Source organism: Argentina silus (assembly GCF_951799395.1).
Source record: "Argentina silus genome assembly, chromosome: 20".
In the NCBI taxonomy this organism is placed as follows: Eukaryota; Metazoa; Chordata; class Actinopteri; order Argentiniformes; family Argentinidae; genus Argentina; species Argentina silus.
In genome coordinates, this window is record NC_139674.1 from 9,449,521 (window position 1) to 9,470,694 (window position 21,174).

Sequence of the window (21,174 nt, forward strand, 5' to 3'; positions counted from 1 at the left end):
CAATGAGTTAGTGACTGTTGGTGGTGAAGGGTGGGGTGAGACTCTGTATTCCTCCCCTGCACACCCCGGTCTCAGAGCTCCAATAACCCAAGGAAACCGTAGAGGAACATGACAAGACCCGGGTTCTATGACCATTGGACTGGGGCAGAAGACCTGATAGGATCCTGATATCTGATATTGTTGGAGCATATACATACTCTCATATACTGTATTTTAGCATTCACGCTTGCAATAATAACAAATAGTAACAAAAAATTGCTGGTGAGCAAATCATGTTATTTTTCATGCTAGCTGATATGTGTGAATTCTTTGCGTTGTTGATATTGAAGTCTGTTGTTTGTAGTATTGTTTCTCCAATCAGCAGGTCTCAATCATTTGCTCCAATCTACACTAGCTAGCTTCTCCAAGCGACTAGATTGTAGAATGTGACCTCACCCCTGGTATAAAGAGTCCCTGTACTGTTCTGCCAGAATCAGCCTACAGGGGGTGCCTCTCCTGAGTCCCAGGCATAATTAGCCAACTGCATGGTGTCATCTTACCCTCCTCTTTCAATGCAGCTTTTCCCCCTCCCTTTCCAAACCTGCTTTGGGGAAAAGGTGGAGAGAGGGTTTATTTTTCTTTATTTTTTTTCAGAGGGTGATTTGGTTCATCGCAGCAGTCTGTGTGGCCAGAGAGCTCCTGCTGAGCTCAGTAGAACTGGGTCAGGGGCTGTTAATGTAGGTGACGGGGGGAGGGGGGGGGATCTGAGGATTAAAACCCACTCTATCTGCATGTGCATAAACCCCATGCTATACACTTCAGTATTGGCTAATATGATTTGTATTGTCACTAGTTTTGCCCGGGGGCTGCGCACGCTGACATTAGACCTGCACAGAGGGTGGTTTTGCTTTTGTGTGGGTAGCCATTAATGTAAAAAAAGACAACGGAAGTGCTCAGATTGTAGGCGATAGACTGCCTTACTGTCAGACTGCCTTACTGCATTAAAACCTCAATGTGTAACCTGTTCTTTTGCTTGACAAACAGTCTGATTCGGGTTCACTCAACTATATTCTTTTGTCTCATATTGCAGAGCATAACACGCATGGATGACATGTACACTATCTACCTCACAATACTTGTACAGTGCATTCAACTCTTGATAATGTGGTGAATGTCTAGTGTGTGAAACCCAGGTCTCTCTTTGTAAGTGCACCTGTCAGTAAAAGTTTCCAAACCTGCAAATCAGGGTCTCTCAGATGCAAATAAACGTATTCAAAAGACTGACCCATTGTCTCCGACTCCTGTAACGATCTTCTCTGCAGTTAAAGTGCATTGTGGGACAACTCTTGTCAATGCAGGGCCTTTTCCAGATGGGCCACACATCTCGGGTTACATTGCATTTTTCAGCCCCCCCCCCCCTCTCTCTCTCTCCCCCCCCCTCCCTAGCCCTCTCGGCTCCCCTCTCTCATTCTCTCTGACACACACACACACACACACACACACACACACACACACACACACACACAGCCTGGTGGTGAGTGGTTCTCCGGGTTGGTAGAGCCGGGCTGAGACAGAGCCGTGCCTGTGCTCTAATGCAGGCAGGGGCATTAGTGAAATGAGATTAAGGACCCATCGTTCTTACGCAGTGTCTGGGCTGGAGGGGGTCAGAGGTGTGAGTTATGTCCCGGGGAAGGTGATGATGGTATTATTAGGTTGTATATGGAGAGGATGCCTCATCAGCAACATGCTGAATGGACGGCGATGTATTGAGGTGATAACGCAACTCTTAGGAAAGAGAGGCGTTATGTTTTGATTCACAAGCCCAATTTAAAGTTCCTTCTGACTTTTTTTTTTTTTACATGGATTAATGTTTTTGCATGTAAAATATCAAGGACATCTCCCATGTTATGGTTCACTCACCTACAGTACATACAGCAATGCTTCACTAGGAGTAAAACACTCAGTATATTGATAGTAATTGCCTGAATATATTCTATACTCTTCCATGTCAGTCATAATGTACATTATCTGTATAGTCTAGTGTCATGGTACTGCGCCCTTCCCTGGTTGTCTAGAAGTGCGGGGGCCTTGATCAGCTCCCAGCCCCCACTCATAGGCCTGGTGCTGGGACAGGGTAGTGGAGATTATCCCCTGTGTTGGAGTGAGTGGGGGCGAGGGCTGCAGCACAGGCAGTGTGTGAGTGAGTGTGTGAGTGTGTGAGTGTGTGAGTGAGTGAGTGTGTGAGTGAGTGAGTGAGTGAGTGCGCGCGCCGTGTGGGGGTGTGGGGCCCAGGATGCGCGTATTAAGAAACGATTAGTGGAGATTAAAGCCCTGCCCCAGAGTCTGCCTGCACGACTCCAGGCAACAAGAATGACCCCCCCCCTACCCCTACACCCCCCTGTGGAGCCAGGGCACCGAAGCCCAGCCAGAGCCTTGTTCCGTGGTCAGGGGGAATCAATATCACTCCCTCTCCTCTCCGCCTCCCGGTGATCCTCCACTACAGAGGACCAGCAGCCAACAGGGCAGACAGCCACTGAGCAGACCTACTCTGATCCATATTCAATCAATGTAAGAAGTGTATTTGTTTTGTAATGGCTGACTAGGGGCGAGGAGATGATGATGATGATGTCATGTGTATGAGAAGATACTAATACTCAGTTATTACAGAGGCTATATACTTGACTGTCATCTGTGTGGTTTCCCATTGGTGACCCATAGCTCAGAAACACCTCAGGTGTTGCTGCATCTAGGATGTCAGGATTAGCCGTGGGGCTGAGTTGTCGCCACAGGAGGCCCCTGCTCCCCAGGCTTCCAGGTCACACCGGTCGAGCCCTGACATCCACATCATTGGTCCATCTGGCAGACCCTGCCATTAGCCATTAGCTGATTACACCACCACCACCACCACCACCACCACCACCACCTACCTCTCTGACCGACCAAACGGCTTACAACACCCCTTTACTGGTCCTTTCATTACTTGAGTGATCACTTGACCTACTGGGAAGGGAAAAGTTAATACATTGAGCTGAGTTGCATGTTTGAGCACGACTACTAGCGTTTATAGCTACCGGTAGTTGCTATTTATTTAGTGGTACCTTGTGTTGCTTGAATATGTTCAGATTGATTGTTGTATATATGGTAACAATGAATGCTTTCTTTTCCCGACGGTGAGTGTGACACGGATGTTTTACCCTAGCAGAGTGCAGATTGGCGAGAGAGAGAGAGAGAAAGAGGGAGATAGAGGGGGATGGAGAGAGAGGGAGTGAGGGCAAGACCTAGGCTTTCCCAGAAAGCGTGCTAATAAGGCCTCCTTAATCTGGAGCGCCAGGGTAACGCGTGTGCGCCACGCTCTTACAACCCCCCCTGCCAGCTGCTGTGATGGCCCACTAAACCACAACATCCCCCACCCACATGAACAAATACACAACACATGCGTACACACACACACAATGCTGAAATATACACACCACCAGATATCCTCATCAACTGTTATATAAACAAGGGGTCTCTAACATGAAGTGGACAGAGGGTGGGTGTGTGTGTGTGTGTGTGTGTCTGTGTGTTTGTGGGTGGGTGGGTGGGGCCGAGAGAATAAAAAGGAAACAGGAACTATCTCTTCATCTGTGCAATTCTAACCTGCTTCTGCTGTAATCTGGAGGTAGAGTGGGATGGGCAGTGACGCCTGGCGGATTACGGTCCCATCGTCTCTCTCCCACTCCACAGCAGAAGGGCCCAGCTAGCAAATCCCAGGCTTTAACCCGGGGGGGGGGGGGGGGGGCTCACAGCTTATGATGTAACCAGGCAAGGGTGTGTGTGTAGAGGGGTTGACGGGGAAGTGTGGAAAGGTTGAGTTTACATGGTAGCGTAACTACATCAATATGAATTGAGACAGTGTGCAGTAATTTGGTGAGGAAAAAGATGGAGACAGAGGGGTAGGTGGTCACGCTTGGCAGTGTGTTAAGGGGCTGATGATGTGTAGAGGGGGGTTTTGGGGAGCATTCAAATCATTAACCCCAGAGTTCAATAATGACACAGACTAGTTTGATGGGTGAACAGTAGCCACTTTATTGGGAGAAAACATGGACTTGCATGCTTGATGTAATATTTGTCATATTTCTGACATATTTCCCACTTTGTCATTATTACAACTGTGAAGAGATGATTTTTTTGCAGTAAATTTAATTTACACTCACTATCATATCAAATCAGATTTGAAGAATGCAAATATGCTCCATACAAATACAAAAGTCATTGTATGCCCCCCCCCCCCCAGTTTATAAAACAATTAGACCAACCCAGTGTTACAAGTGACATAAAAAGGAGTTTATCCGTTAAAAAATACTTTAAGGGATGCTACTCATGCATTGGAAACAATAGTGATGAGCTCTGGAGTCAACATAGTTACCCAAGTAGCCTAGTCAGCTCAGCTATCCAGCACAAAGAAATACCTTACTATGTCCTGAGTCTTCACAAATCCCAGCATATGTGTGGATTACAGAACAACAGGACAAGCAATAATCACACAACACGATATTTCAAAAGGAATATTTCATTGGAATAATTCTAGGCAGAGACGTTTTTTTTTGTTTTTTTACAGTGTACAGTCAGGAAGCGTCACGGTTCAAGAGGGACATTAAAAATAGCAGGTGTGGAAACGGTGGAAGGATCTGGCACCACCTGATTGCATATGGAGTCTATGACAAGGAATACTGTGTGGATATGGCACAGAGTTGGTGACTGTATTCTATCAACAACCGAAAAACACTCAAGCACACAGACATAGTACCAAAACAATGTCATTGACGGGACTGTGATGGGTACAGCAGCTACAGAATGGAAGTGAAATGGTGGTGGCTTCCCCTTGGCTTTTTGGTTCATCTTTACTAAAAGGTTAAATGTGAAGAAATAAATACTAAATACACACTCTAACCTTGCAACACAATTCTCAACATCACAGAGCAAAAAAAACAAAACAGCTAAATGAAAAAAAACAAAAACAAAATAAAAACATTTCCTCTTTACACAGTAAACACAATGCATTGATAAATCCGTCGCTTTATTTCCCCTGCAGATGTACATTAAAAATATTGTTTTTACATTGTACAGAGCGCGGTGTGTGGAAACGGACTATCCCTGCCCCGCGGCGGCCATCTTGTACCCTTCTCTCCTCCGGCTGCACACACCTGCAGAGGGAGGAGTCAGTGTCACTGCTCTAAGGTCACGACCTCCACGGCCTGGCCATCCAGTGTGACGGTGCTGTCTATGCGTGTGGCAACGGGTGCCATGGCAACCTGTACGGGCCGGTTCCCCTGGGCCAGGCTGGTGACCACGGTCTGGTACATGCTAACTGGGATCTGGACCAGGCCTGGGGGGGGGAGGGGGACACAGCATTACACACAGGGATATCAACACCAACCACACTACACAGCAATGCACCACATCCATATAATATCACACAAAACAGGACTTCCAAAGGAAGTGAGAATGCTAATAGTGACATTTGTATGTGACCGTACAAGTGACAATTCCTTAGCCCTGCTGGCTTTGAGGCACATGTTCTTTGTTGGGCCTGAGAGGGGGTGGTCCTACTAGAGTCAAACCAAGAGGGCCAGCACAGCGGAGGAGGAGACATGTTAGAGAGGCTGCATTGCGGAACAATGGTCCAATTGAGCCTGTGCCTGCCTGCCTCTCCCTGCCCAGCTGTGTGTGTGTGTGTGTGTGTGTGTCTGGGGATTATTCCTGAAGTCACATGGGTCTCTGCCCTGCCCCACAAGCTGTCACAGTGTCAGTGGCAAGGGGGAAGAAGGTCAGGACTGGGTAGACTATGAAGAAGGTCAGGACTGGGTACACTATGGAGAAGGTCAGGACTGGGTAGACTATGAAGAAGGTCAGGACTGGGTAGACTATGAAGAAGGGCAGGACTGGGTAGACTATGGAGAAGGTCAGGACTGGGTAGACTATGGAGAAGGTCAGGACTGGGTAGACTATGAAGAAGGTCAGGACTGGGTAGACTATGGAGAAGGTCAGGACTGGGTAGACTATGAAGAAGGTCAGGACTGGGTAGACTATGGAGAAGGTCAGGACTGGGTACACTATGGAGAAGGTCAGGACTGGGTAGACTATGGAGAAGGGCAGGACTGGGTAGACTATTAAGAAGGTCAGGACTGGGTAGACTATGGAGAAGGTCAGGACTGGGTAGACTATGCGTATGCTTGGATCCTTCCATACACACAATGCTAACATACATAATACACACATAACCCTTTTAACAAACATCACAAAAAAGGCTCATATAAAACACACATATAAAAACAAGCCCAAAACAGATAGCAAGAAACAAACATACATATTAATACAACACATTTCAGCACTAGACAGAACGACCAATGCCGACAACATGTAATGATGATGATAAACATTGAACATACATGTAATAAGCAGAACTCAGGCCCCGAGGATAACTAAGCCCCCCTTGGCACAGCTAAGCGAGAGACTGAAGTTGTGTTGATTCAGTTAATTGCGCTGGCTATGATTGTATAGTAGGGGCTTAGGGGGGCGAGCAGCGAGGTGAGGTACCAGACAGAGAGCGTGGTTCCTGACTGAAGTACCTGGACCAAGCCACTCACACTTCATTACGGTGACATGGAGGGCCAGGGAGGGGTGTGTGTGCGGGGAGGTTGGCGAGAGGGGACTAGACCAGCCAATCAGCAGTGGCGGTGCACTTCAAACGGCGCCCTCCACTTGTCCATTACAGTGATTAGGTAAGGTCAATAGGCTCAGGAGCGGGACCAGGGCGCTGCCGGGGGGGAGGAGTCAGGAGCTTCTAGACTCAAGCCCCGTCTCTGGACAAACTGCCTTTTATTCTGACCGGAATGACAGGTCCCCCTATTCCCCCAGTTCCCTACCCTACCCTGGACTGGAGCAAGGCTGGACAGTTCTATTTGTCCCTGTCATAATACAGCCGCCTCCCTGTCCATTCACAAAAAGCCAAGACAGATGGCCATCTAAAGGGCAGCCATTTTGGAATCCACAGTCTTACCTACTGCAGTGTTCTTCTTCAGTGTTTTTTTTTTTTTTTTTTTTTTTTAATACTGTCATTCCATGAAATGCGTAACTCATAGTAGGGGCAGCTGTATGTTCCATTAGCAGGAGTGGCCATATTGTGTCCATTTCTTTAAATGTAGTTTTAATGCTTGCTAATCAGCTTTGGTGTTTAAATAGATGGCTCGCTCTTGTCCTCTCCTGTCCTTTCTACTAAAGCATCTAGCGGTGGGCAAGGGATGCTGTGTGTGAGTGTGTGTGTACGGTGTATGTGTGGGAGCTTAAGTGTGCGTGTGTGTGTGTGTGAGCTTGTGTGAGCTTGTGTGTGTGTGTGTGGAGGGGGAGGTGCAGGGAGGGGGAACCTGCCGGTGCAGCCCAGACAGCTGGCTCAGTGATTAGACTATGGACCGATAATGGAGTGGATCAAAGCTCTTTAAGAGGGCTCCTCTGGGACCTGATAAACACCCTGGGGCTACAGGACAGTGGGTGTTGGGGTACAGGACAGTGGGTGTTGGGGTACAGGACAGTGGGTGTTGGGGTACAGGACAGTGGGTGTAGGGCTACAGGACAGTGGGTGTTGGGGTACAGGACAGTGGGTGTTGGGCTACAGGACAGTGGGTGTTGGGGTACATGGCAGTGGGTGTTGGGGTACAGGGCAGTGGGTGTAGGGCTACAGGACAGTGGGTGTAGGGCTACAGGACAGTGGGTGTTGGGGTACATGGCAGTGGGTGTTGGGGTACAGGGCAGTGGGTGTAGGGCTACAGGACAGTGGGTGTAGGGCTACAGGACAGTGGGTGTTGGGGTACAGGACAGTGGGTGTAGGGGTACAGGACAGTGGGTGTAGGGGTACAGGGCAGTGGGTGTTGGGGTACAGGGCAGTGGGTGTAGGGGTACAGGACAGTGGGTGTAGGGCTACAGGGCAGTGGGTGTAGGGCTACAGGGCAGTGGGTGTTGGGGTACATGGCAGTGGGTGTTGGGGTACATGGCAGTGGGTGTAGGAATACAAGGCAGTGGGTGTAGGGGTACAGGGCAGTGGGTGTTGGGTGTTGGGGTACAGGACAGTGGGTGTTGGGGTACAGGGCAGTGGGTGTAGGGGTACAAGGCAGTGGGTGTAGGGGTACAAGGCAGTGAGTGTTGGGGTACAGGGCAGTGGGTGTAGGGGTACAGGGCAGTGAGTGTTGGGGTACAGGGCAGTGGGTGTAGGGGTACATGGCAGTGGGTGTTGGGGTACATGGCAGTGGGTGTAGGGGTACATGGCAGTGGGTGTAGGAATACAAGGCAGTGGGTGTAGGGGTACAGGGCAGTGGGTGTTGGGTGTTGGGGTACAGGACAGTGGGTGTTGGGGTACAGGGCAGTGGGTGTAGGGGTACAAGGCAGTGGGTGTAGGGGTACAAGGCAGTGGGTGTTGGGGTACAGGGCAGTGGGTGTAGGGGTACAGGGCAGTGGGTGTCGGGGTACAGGTCAGTGGGTGTTGGGGTACAAGGCAGTGAGTGTAGGAATACAAGGCAGTGGGTGTAGGGGTACAGGGCAGTGGGTGTTGGGTGTTGGGGTACAGGACAGTGGGTGTTGGGGTACAGGGCAGTGGGTGTAGGGGTACAAGGCAGTGGGTGTAGGGGTACAAGGCAGTGGGTGTTGGGGTACAAGGCAGTGGGTGTTGGGGTACAAGGCAGTGGGTGTTGGGGTACAAGGCAGTGGGTGTAGGGGTACAAGGCAGTGGGTGTTGGGGTACATGGCAGTGGGTGTAGGGGTACAAGGCAGTGGGTGTTGGGGTACAAGGCAGTGGGTGTTGGGGTACAAGGCAGTGGGTGTTGGGGTACAAGGCAGTGGGTGTTGGGGTACAGGGCAGTGGGTGTTGGGGTACAGGGCAGTGGGTGTAGGGGTACAGGGCAGTGGGTGTTGGGCTACAGGGCAGTGGGTGTAGGGGTACATGGCAGTGGGTGTTGGGGTACATGGCAGTGGGTGTAGGGGTACATGGCAGTGGGTGTAGGAATACAAGGCAGTGGGTGTAGGGGTACAGGGCAGTGGGTGTTGGGTGTTGGGGTACAGGACAGTGGGTGTTGGGGTACAGGGCAGTGGGTGTAGGGGTACAAGGCAGTGGGTGTAGGGGTACAAGGCAGTGGGTGTTGGGGTACAGGGCAGTGGGTGTAGGGGTACAGGGCAGTGGGTGTCGGGGTACAGGTCAGTGGGTGTTGGGGTACAAGGCAGTGAGTGTAGGAATACAAGGCAGTGGGTGTAGGGGTACAGGGCAGTGGGTGTTGGGTGTTGGGGTACAGGACAGTGGGTGTAGGGGTACAAGGCAGTGGGTGTTGGGGTACATGGCAGTGGGTGTAGGGGTACAAGGCAGTGGGTGTTGGGGTACAAGGCAGTGGGTGTTGGGGTACAAGGCAGTGGGTGTTGGGGTACAGGGCAGTGGGTGTTGGGGTACAGGGCAGTGGGTGTAGGGGTACAGGGCAGTGGGTGTCGGGGTACAGGGCAGTGGGTGTCGGGGTACAGGTCACTGTAGGACCAGAATAAAGAGAAGGGACCGGAAGCACAGAGGGATTGATGGAGCTAGTTGATGGTCATGGTCAATCAGAGATGGTGACGGCTGGATGATTTAATCACCAACAAACCGAGGACATTTTAATACAAACCCCAAGATACGACTGTGATCCACCTAGAAATACATTTATAGTATAACAAGTCTGCAGGGATGGGGAGGTATAGCAGGGATTATTAGAATAGTGGGTAAACTGAGTCTCTCTCTCTCGTGCGCACACACACACACACACACACACACACACACACACCATCTGTCACATCAGCACAGAGTGGATTAGAGCAGACAAGCTTGCAGGCCTCTCCTGTATCATCTCCCCCATACTGACACTACTGAGTAACTATGGAAGGTTAGACCACAGATGAAATGACATTGGCTAATACTAACCCAAACCAACAGGTAACCCATGTTGTTCAAAAACCAAAAGGCACATTACCTGCCAACAATCACCAGGTGGGTGTGTATGTACCTGTGTTGTTTGAATGGCATGAGGACAGTTGTAGTAGTTGGTTGGTGGTGAGGGGCAGGTACGTACCGGTGCCGTCCTGGACTCCTGTAAGAGCCCCTACGGCCGCTGCCGTCTCCCCGGCCAGAACAATCTGCCCCCCTCCCTGTAGGGTGGCCTCCGCCAGCGTTGCTACTGCATGGGCCGCTGCCTCACTGCAACACACACACACACACACACACACACACACACACACACACGTTAGATGGAGAAAGAGACAGACAGACACACAATCCTGTTGACCTCCAACTCCAACCCAGTGGCCCAGGGACTGCTGACAAGGGAAGGGGTTATTAGAGAGAACCGGGGGGGAGGGGGAACGGGGTGACGGTGGGGCCATAAGCTGCTTTTCTACCCTGGTCTACATTAGGAGATCTGTCACATCTTCCTCAACAGCAGGCTGACCACCAGTCCTATACCAGCCGTTCTATCAGTCTAATAGGCACGGAAATATCACCTACGGAAATGTAAAACTCTGGAAACTGGGAGTGACTGTTCTATAGAAACGAGGCATACCAAAAACAACCACATTAATGAACACACTTCACCAGAATGGACAGGTGTTTCCAGTCTACTTTTCCCTCCTCTGCGAGCATTGAGGGGGAAAAACAGGGACAGAATGTTCTGGCAAGTGCAGTGCGCTCCCCTCTCGTGCAGGCTAGCTCACCTGAGGTAAACAGCAGGTAGAGGAGGGGGAGGCTCAGGTGGGTATTGTACAGGTAACAAGCCCCAGTGGGAGCAGGTATCCACACAGGAGAGAATGGGCTCAGAGAGAACTACCACAGCAAAAAAAACTAGCACACTGAAGCATCTTAGCCCTCAACACACCATCGCTTCTGAAAGCAAGATAGCTAACAATGGTTGTCAGGGTTATCAAGACATTACTCAAAATAAAATGTGTGAATTAATTAATTATCTGACTGTTTATTCCACAAATAAACCTTTACCAAAACCTTTTTTCTGTAACTTGTGTTTCGGAACATCAGCGTGGCCAATTAGAGACAAGCATAATCGTTGAACATCTTCTGAGGAATACATTTAGTCGCTGATTGGAGTTAATGGCCAATTTGCACCGCCGAAACCAGTTGAGGCAGCTTTCTATCCAGGTAACGTCCAATTAATTAAAATGCTGAAACAGGAAGAAAAGCAGCGGACTCTGTCCCCGGGGGACCTTCCCAAACAGTTTTCCCCTCCTTCTGACATCACAGGTGTTATAGCTACATGTGCAATTATGGACTTTGGGAATCACGCTACTCAGCCCTGGCCTGCCCCTCCACTTGTTACTGCAGACCCCCAGGGTCTCATGTCTGCCCCTCCACTTGTTACTGCAGACCCCCAGGGTCTCATGTCTGCCCCTGCTGATCCAAACAGACCAGCATGACCGCATGGTCAGCACAAACTCCTGGCTGTACTTATTATCAATGCAGGTACGTCATGTGGCTTCACTGTCCCTTTCCTGCCGTGTCCCACCTTCCCTCACCTGACGCAATACCCGTGCTTGTCAACCCTCCTGCAATCCTTCTCTCCCTCTTTCCTTCCCATCCATCCACCGTGCCTCTCCCTCCCCGCCCTCTCTACCCCTCCCTCCCTCCTGCCTTCTCTACCCCTCCTTTCCTTCTTCCCGCCCTCTCTACCCCTCCCTCCTTTCTTCCCGTCCTCTCTACCTGTTCCCTCCCTCTCTCCCTCCTCTACCTGTTGAGTGCCATGGTGACGGTGCCGCCCTGCTGCATCTCCTGGGAGGCGGCCACAGCGGCCTCAGCCAGGGAGGCCACCGCCTGTGTGGCCTCCGAGGCCTGGGTGGTTTGGATGGTCATCTCCCCGCCCTGCAGGGTGGCCCAATTCTGCTCCACCTGTGGGGTGGGGGGGGTGAGCAGGGAGAGAGGTGGAGAATTGAGATGGGAAGGGTTGGAGAGAGAGAGAGAGAGAGAGAGAGAGAGAGAGCAGGGGGTGTGATGGAGGGAGTGGAGGGAGAGACAGGCAGAATTAGGGCGTTTTTATACCAAAATGGACAAATAGACAAACAGTCTATGGAGAAAGTCATGTGATGCAGACCTGATACTTACAATATACTGCTGCGACACCTCCATTGGTAACGTGCGACACACTGTCAGATTCTGGTGAAGAGTAAAGAGAAGTTTGTATTTACATTATTTCTGTAGGTGGGCTCTTCTCCCTCTCTCTCAAAGCTGAAAGACTGATTTTCGTAAACCTGCTCAAATCAATTTAATTACCAGAATGCATAAACGTAAAAGTAATGAAAGTACTTCATAAACGGGGTATGGTTTTGCTGGACACTAATGAGAGCATGCATGTTACATGTATGTGTGTGTACTTTTATCTATGGCTGTGTACATCTAATGGTGTTTGCATTCAATATACTTCCTATCTACAACACTTGACTGCATATTACATTTGTCATAATGTAAAAATGCCCTTGTAAATGTGTAATAGCAGGGGGAGGACAACTACAGTCTATGCAATCCATGTGTGTGTATGCATCTGTTAGTGTTAAGAAAGCTGTGTGTGTGTGTGTGTGTGTTTGATTGGAGTGGATAAGCTCTATCTACCTCTCCGTCGCTCACAGTGGAATAGTTGACCTGGGCCACCGTCACTGTGCCCGGTAGTTCACTGGCATCAGCCAGCGTGGCCACCGTCTGCCCTGTGCCAACCTGAGAGAGAGAGAGAGAGAGAGGGAGAGAGAGGCAGAAGAGGGGGAGAGAGAGGGAGAGAGAGAGAGAAACAGCTATTAGCAGAGAGATAGGGATAGCCTTATTCATTGCCTCAGGTGAACCACAACGTCATTCAGACGTGTCCAGCTAGTTGTGTTCTTCTATCTCTGTGCTTTGCGCAGCTGCCTGTGAGCCAGCTGACCTGTATGAGGGAGACGGTGCCGTCTGGGTTGTTGACGGTCTGGACCACCGTCTGGGAGGGGACCAGGTGAGCGATGCTGTGGGTGGCCGTCACCTGGTGGTGGTGGATCTGCGTGTCCTCGAAGGCGTACAGCAGGTCCTCGCGCCCGTGCTGCTTGTAACAGTTCTTCACGATGGTCCGCAGGGCCTGCGTCCACGACACCTGGGATGACAGGGAAATGTGGTTACTGGGCTGTGGCGGTATACTGGTCGTTCAAAGGTCACCTGGTAAAGGGGGTTGTGTGACTGAGGCGTTGGCCTGTGGTCTGGTCGGCTTGCTTCATGTGTACGATAACATTTATTATTCATCTTCATTAAAGGGCAATTATTTGGGTCAATACGCACACATCCAAAAACTTCTTCCAGATTCTGGATCGTCAAAGACGCTTCTCATTGACATCAAGTCAGCCGTAATTGGCTGTGGAAAAAGTCCTTTGTTTGATCACATGTTTCAGGGTGGAGAGGTGTTTCCCCCGGTCCCTCACCCTCTGTTTCTGCTCCTCTGTGCGCACGTCACTGCGCACGTTGGCCCAGGGGATGTCTTCCGGCCACCAGATGGGCTTGCAGCTCTCCTTGCCCCAGCCGGGCTTGCCCCGACCCGTCGAGTACTTCAGCATCTCTGGGATGAATGCTCGCAACTGGGCCTGGGGAGGGAGAGAGATACAAGGTGTAAACAATATAGAAATGAACCAACACACACACACACACACACACCTCAAGCCAACTCAACCACACGTCACACAAGCAGGCGGACACATATGCCCTTGAACAGGAGGAGGAAAGAGGTATTGATTACCCTACCTGATGGTTACCGAGGTGGACATGGCCCAGAAATAGTCCTTCTAAAAGGAGCCTACGCTGATGGCTATTTACAGCTGGATCTATGACTGCGGCTCCAGTCTGCCCTGACTGTGGAGGGACGTCAGGACTCAACCGACACTTGTAGTCAATGGCTTTGAAGTTGCTCTACAGGATGCCTCTGCTACCTCAAGAGTGGGCCAAACGGTGGAATTCAGACTAGCAGCCCTTGATACCACCACCCGACAACCAAAACTAACCCATAACAAAGTAAGCTCAGATACAAATCACGGCACACTCATCTTAAACATGTTAACAGACTTATGTAGTGAAAAGAAAAGTGATGTTTTCATTCTGTAGGGGGTTAGTGTTCATCCATTCTCCCCAGCGACTGCAATTGTGACACGAACGCAAAGAGAGCACCAACCTCTTGAGCCTCTAGACCCAAGGTCATAGTCGGCACACAATGGAGTCTGATTGCTTAGTCGTCCACCATGTTGCATAAGAGGCCTCAGAAATGTTGGAGAGGGGCCGAAGGACGGGTGGAGTTCTAATTCAATTTAATCTGATGATTAAACCCTCTATGACTACAACCCCCATCCAGTATCTGTCAGGAGAGGTGACGGACAGACACTGACACACACTGACACACATGGAAAGGGGGTTGGCATAGGGTAGGGAGGTGGTTGGCTTTAGTCACCGTGTCCTCAGTGTCCCTGGTAGTACGTGGGGACCACAGAGGATTATATTGCACAATGAGGCACTGCAGTCGGCCGGCCTTGACATCACAGGCTAAATTTGGCTCTGGGGGAAATAAATCGCTTCCCCCCTCCGCGCGCGCCCATGCACACGCGCGCACACACACACACACACACACACACACCTCTCAAGTCTACTCGACTCCCGGAGAGAGGGGACAAAATGGCGGAACCCTGCCTGACTGGGACATAGATGGATAACAGATGGGTAACTTGCAATGACAGTACCACAGAAACAGCTCTTGACAGCCTGTTTTAAGTGTCCTTCTGTATCTGGGCGAAACATGTAGCAAAAAGCCATAGCTACACAGCGCTCTTCCTGGTTGCCACCATCTCTTTCTGTGTCTCCACCTGTGGCTCGGTGTGGGTGTTTGTGTGTGTGTGGGGGGGGGGGGGGGCAGATGGCCTAATTACAGTGACTGGAGAGTTAAGAGGCACAGTACTGATGGGAGCCTCCACTTAGCTACAACCTCCTCCCCCCAGCCGTCCCTGTTCTAATCCACCAGGCTACCAGCCAATCAGCAGCCAGGGAGCCTGCTTGCCTGCCCAAGCCTAGGCTCCACGAGAGCTGCTAATTACAGGCTGGCCCTGGCCCCAGCCTCATCTGCTGTACTGTACCAGGGCCCTTTGGTGAACTCCCCCAAGCCTAGTCGGGTGAACCTCTCCTGGGATAGCCCTCTGACTGTTTCTCCCCCTTGCCTCCATGCCCCAAAAACTCATATGATGCAAACTTATGTCCTTTGCGCGACCTCTGTTCCTCTAGCTACACCTCTTTAATGACCTTACTAGCTAGGTCCTAGCGAGGTGAGCCTGTGTTGGGATGCTCAACAAACCTCACCCCCTTTAGGCCCCCTGCGCAAGCAAGCAAACACACACACACACACACACAGCTTGGTAGAGTTAGTGAGGTAACAGTTTACTCCCTCTAATCTCATCTCCAGAAAAACAACCGGAAAGGTTCTTCCTGGTTAAAGCACACACACACACACCTGACCCCAAGGAACGGGACAGGCTTTGTGATTGGCTGCTGATCTCCCTGTGTGTTGACTAGTGTCTCTGAGAGCGAGCGAACGATCTCAGGTCTCAGATGATGATCCAATGACTGCGTCAGCAGCAGGAGCGGAGTAAACAAGCTGGCTTCCCCAGGGAAGGCCTAGTGTGGCACAGTAGAGAGCCCAGCCAAAGCCCTACTCTCTAGTCCTTATACCCCACACACACACACACACACACACACACACACACACACACACACACACACACACACACACACACACACACACACACACACACACACACAATACTGGCACCACACCCTAGCAGGCAGAGTGTGGCTATCAGACTCCTTCCAGAACGTACACGCCTATCTAAAAGTCGCCTGCCATTCCTTTTAGATTCCAGCTCCAACATCTACAATCAAATAGGATGTTTTATTCTGATGAACCACTCAAAGCTGAAAGCCATTTTGTAAACAAATTAAAATAATTTCAAGACCTACCATTATGAAAAAAACCCTGAATGTGCTAGGGTAGCCTAACCTTGACAATGAACAAAAAAGGGAATTTGACCTTGGGTGTGTGCAGTTAGCTGGTGCTAGGCTAGCTTACAAATGAACCTACAATCTGACCGGCGATCTCTGTCTCACAGACGCCATCTGCTGGTCATCTCACCTGTGTCATCTTGTCCACGGAGACAGGGATGCCGTCGATGGTGAGGGGAGGCAGCTCGGAGGCCAGATCACTGCCGGGGGGCGCGTGCTCAGCCAGGGCGTTCTCAAGGTCCTCCAGGATCATACCCTTGTACTTCCTCACCTGGAGGGAGTGGGGGGGGGGACAGGTGAGTGAGGGGGGTGACCCAGGGACTCATTTCTTCAAAGAGAGGGAATGACAACATCTCACACTGGATTTATGGCATACATCTGGCAACACATCCCGATTCACCTATCCCACTCACCACATTCTCCAGTGGGGCAGCACCAAACACCTTGAATACAGCATTGGGTTTGGAGGGAGAGATGCACAGGACAATAGCCTGCTGGCCCACTCTGGTTGTGTACTCATCCAGGGTGGCGCGCAGTTTCCTACAAACACACCAACACCACATTTATTAGCTAATTAAATGGTGTATTTCTTTGAGCTGAATGCCGTAGATACATAGATAGATACAGTTCACACAGACAAATCATGACACTCTCCTCAAGTTTCAATTAAATGAATTACAACAGGTTTGTGTTCAGCATGAACCGATAAAGAGAGGCAGGAAAGTTCTGTGAGGTTTTGGGGACACAGGGTGTGTGTGTGTGTGTGTGTGTGTGTATTGCTCACCTCAGAAGGCGAGTCTGCTGTCTCTTGCGGATCGAGGGGTTGGACTCAAAGATGTGGGGCCTCTTGCGCTTCTTGCCAGTTGCCACGGCAGCAGCAGCAGCCATACCCACTGGGCCTGAAAGTGGAGAGAAAACACAGGTTTGAAATGGAATGAGGCCCTGAGCGTTTGTGGTCTATTAGCACCATCTGCTGGTCAGTTATGTAGTTACATAAAATAAATACGAGAGCCAAAGGCCTCATCCAGAAACAACCTCTGGCAGATTGGAAACGATTGGAAGGTTATAAGCAAGTTGGAAAAACAAGTGTAATCTAGTCAGAGGGTAAGGTAGACACACATATAAAATACACCCACTACAATACATTGTAGGGTTGTTCCAGGGCCAAATCTACTAAAGCAGAAGTGACCAAGATGTTCATGCTGCTCGGTCACAGTGATTTTAAGGGAAGTCCGAAACGCTCACCTGCGGCAGCCAGGTGGGCTGTGACCTCGTCCGTGCCAGCCGAGTTGAGGATGTCCGCGTCATCGTAGATGTCGTCATCGGGGGAGGAGGGCGAGTCCTCGTCGCTCATCATGGTGTGCTCGGTGTAGGTGGCCACGTGCACCTGCTGGACCTGTTGGCTGACGGCGTGGGCCTCGATGGTGGTCATGTGCTCTGTCTGGTGCACAGAGTGGTCCTCCATCGCGTGGTGCTAGCCTGAAACACTAACTGAGAGAGAGAGAGAGAGACAGACACACACACTTAAATATATTGGCCCTTTCTACTATGAAAGTGGGCTTATCACTGTATATTAGCAGGGATTGGTTTAAAAAAATAAATAAAATAAAACTTTCCCTAAAACTATCAATTAATTGACCCCACACCGTGGTGTATCATTTTTCTAGAACAATTTTGCTCATTTCTTTATTATCATGACTGCAGAGCTCTTGTTTGACCAGCCCGCCAGGAGTGATTTCATAGTGACAGTGAGTGATGGGGTCTGCTTCAGTTGGATAAAATGAGAAATCCCACCCCAATCTCAAGTGGTTTCCCTTAGTTCTGCTATTAGGGAAAAGTGGTATCGATTAACTATTTTAAATCTGTTTGAATGCCAGCGACTGACAAATTGATTCATCAAATTATCTAACCCAAGGGAGGGAGTTTGTAATATTTCATGTCATCATTTTCATTCCTAAATTGTAATACTTGACAGCTCTATTGGCTCTATGCCTGACTGGCCAGCAGAGCCTTATAGGAAATATAAATAAATTCAGGATGGAGTACAGTGTACTTGAGCTTGACCTTTGATCTTGTCAAAAAGTGGGGATGACTTTGGTAGGCCAGCTCTACACATCTGTAAAATGTAATACATTGTTACATTACATCATTCTCTTATCAGGCTGCAATGAGGACAGTCACAAACATCAACTATTGATGTTTAACAGAAATTAATGGTCTGGATTTATATATCATGCTTTTTCAGAAATATTGCTTTACATTGTAGGGGGGTGGTGGGGGAGGGCTTGTTCAACTGTATAGCTTAAGATGTATGTACACATACATTAAAACCACTTCCTTTTGATTGCATTGGGTGACTCACTGGGATCATGATTAATATCACAACTCATTTGGGTATGGCCAACAAATGAATGAAAATACACTTAAACTAATAGTATGTCTGTGAAAAACAGAACTGAGTGTGTTCTTGTAAAAGACAACACTGGCAGGCTGGTCATTCATCTTTACAACATGATAAAGGCCAGTGGCACCTTCGCGTGTCACTGTCAACTTTACAGATTACAGACAGTCATTACATTCTCGGATTGTCATAAATTGAACGGCGATACGTGGGGCAGGAGGTCTATACTTGTCGCTAATAACAGGCCATGTCATAGTGTAACGCCTGGTAATGCTATCCAACTTGGCCACCCATGCATGAGAAACTCATTGAGATATGAATGATGATGATGATGATGGCGCGATAGTAAGCGATGTTAGCTAGCTAGAGAGAACATCCGACATTCACCCTGCAGCTGGCTCCACCACTATGCAAACACAACACCACATTTATGATCATATTACTGCAGATGCAACGGGCTGTACTGCAGTGGCAATCTAGTAGGCTGGCTATTAACGTTAGTCAACCTGGCCTCCAATTCGGCTAGTAGCTAGCTTGCAATTCATAGCTAGCAAGTCAACCATATCGTAGCTAGCAGACTAGCCGTGTCCTACATTTAGCTAATTAGCTGACTGGCTAAGTAGCGGATGAAATCCTCAACTAATGCTCAACGAGAGGTTACTGATATTGACATGACCCAAAATATTGCTTGTGAGCCGAGCATCTTAGCTATGGAATTGGATGTGCGCTCGCAGAAAGACCGCAATTGGCACCGAACCCGCCATCTCGCGCCTTAACACAACACTAAAACAGGCCTTAGCGGCCTGCATCAACACCAATGCTATTCTTGCTATATCTAGGCTTATTCTGGATATGCGCAATGTGTATAATCGCCGAAAACCCCAAATATTCAGTGGATCCCTTTTCTCGTCGACATCTAAAACAATCTGCATCTTTCGCCCCAATGCTGCCGGGTTTGTTGGTGCGGCTGCGCCGGGGCTGAAATAGCTGGAGATTGCGCGGTAGGGCACTAACCTCAGAGCGGCTGCGCTACTTCGGGCCTGCGCCGTACAGTGTGGCTGGGAATCCGAGCTCTAATGGAGGACAAAGAACAGCCAGCCCGAAAACACACCGAAGCTGATGCTCGGCGGTCCCACTGATCTGCACGAAGACTGGGCAAACCACGCCCCTTTCAATTTAAAGACCCCTGAAAATGATGTGCATCACAAGGGCCACATTTGATGTATAAAAGTTGTTTTTTTATTCCAAATAGAATTGTGAAACCTATTGCTTTTTTTTAATTTGATCTGAATCGGATCATATTCTAATTAGTTTTAATGACGATTTATTTCTGCAGCATGGCCTTCCAAATTGTTTTGTTCCTCTCTGTAGCACACTAGAGATTTTCTGGTTTCTCTTTTTCGAACGTGAGGTTCCAGGTGGTTGTTAATTAACTGATTAGCACAGGCACGTGTGTTATCTTTATCAAGGAGACGTGTTGTTTGTTGCAGAAACAGGTTAGTTTTAAGTTTTGTTCTTCTTCTTTTGAAATAGCACTTTTGTTGTATATATTTGTGTCTGCATGGCTCAAGCAACTATATGGGTTCCGTTACTGAACTTACAAGTTCCAACAACTGACAATAAAAGACCGCTACGTTGTGAAAATAAATCAATAGAACGATATGGATTCAAATGGTAATATGGTCCGAGTGCACATATGGAAATAGATTGTGATAACATATTTACCGATGCACAGTTAATAAAGACAACAGTATAACCAAGGAATTGTTTTAACCTTAAATATATCACAGAAATGCACTGTATAGAAATGACATGGAAACTGAAATGTGCATAAGCTGAAATACTAGAAATGAACAAAAACTAAGTAACACTTTTTGTTGTACTTCATTATAAATGTGTCATCAACTTGTTATCTGACAGTGAACTTTAATTATTGCCATAACGTACAGTAAGGACAATCCTCCCTTTACAATAAAGCCTGAATTCGTTAGAGGTCCTTATCATGCCCACAAGATGACAGTATTGTATCACCAATCACGTTAAAAATTCAGCATCTCAATCTCTTGATAACAGAAGATGGCAGTAAAGGACCATTGAACCTGTCTCTCTGCAGGTGCTCTGGCAGGCATACAATATGATGGATGTTTTACATTAGTATGTGATGACAACAGCGTATGTTTGTGTCGCACTAAATGTCAGCAAGTATCACATTCAAAGTCAATGGAAACCACGGTGTGTGTGACTCAACGTTTTACAGCCACCATACTGTGTGACCTTCATGTTGTTCAGGCCCCCCTCCTCCCCTCTTCCTCTACACCTTCTGTCATGGTATAGTCTACAAATGATACATGCAAAGTATCAATGACTTCCCAAATAAAAAAATAATAAAAAAAAATAAAAAAAATCTGGTTAAAACCTGTCCATTGGAAGTCATTGAATATGCAAATTGGCTACTGTTGATCTTTTCAACTTTGCTTCCCATTCTCTCGTAGCTGCAGTGAGGGTGTGGGACTGTTAGGAATGATCCAGGTCCTTCTCACTAGCTAAAGATTTGTCCCCTCTGCTGGTCTGTGGTAGGGTACAGATAAGGCCTCCAGCCCGGGGTGTTGGAATCAATAAGGGCTGTAATTGCTTAGCTGGAAGTGAGGATAATTGAAGGTAATTGTCTGGGCAGTCACGAGCAGAGGGTTGAGGTCATGGAGGA

General features: G+C 48.9%; 1 protein-coding gene across 2 annotated transcripts; it reads right to left on the bottom strand.

Moving 5' to 3' along the window:
• Positions 1–4,032: 4,032 nt before the first annotated feature.
• On the bottom strand, positions 4,033–19,533 carry nrf1 (nuclear respiratory factor 1). Of its 2 annotated transcripts, none has more exons than XM_083692510.1 (12): positions 19,485–19,533; positions 17,315–17,560; positions 16,854–16,968; positions 16,483–16,609; positions 16,200–16,340; positions 13,462–13,620; positions 12,939–13,139; positions 12,635–12,736; positions 12,131–12,181; positions 11,760–11,917; positions 10,098–10,222; positions 4,033–5,347 (listed from the first exon to the last, which is right to left on the bottom strand). In XM_083692510.1, exons 2-12 carry the CDS (start codon positions 17,532–17,534, stop codon positions 5,187–5,189), a joined length of 1,560 nt encoding a protein of 519 aa, XP_083548636.1. In that variant the 5' UTR covers positions 17,535–17,560; positions 19,485–19,533; the 3' UTR covers positions 4,033–5,186. The 2 variants fall into 2 exon arrangements, with proteins under 2 accessions (XP_083548636.1, XP_083548635.1); XM_083692509.1 differs by having other exon boundaries at positions 10,032–10,222.
• Positions 19,534–21,174: the final 1,641 nt, after the last annotated feature.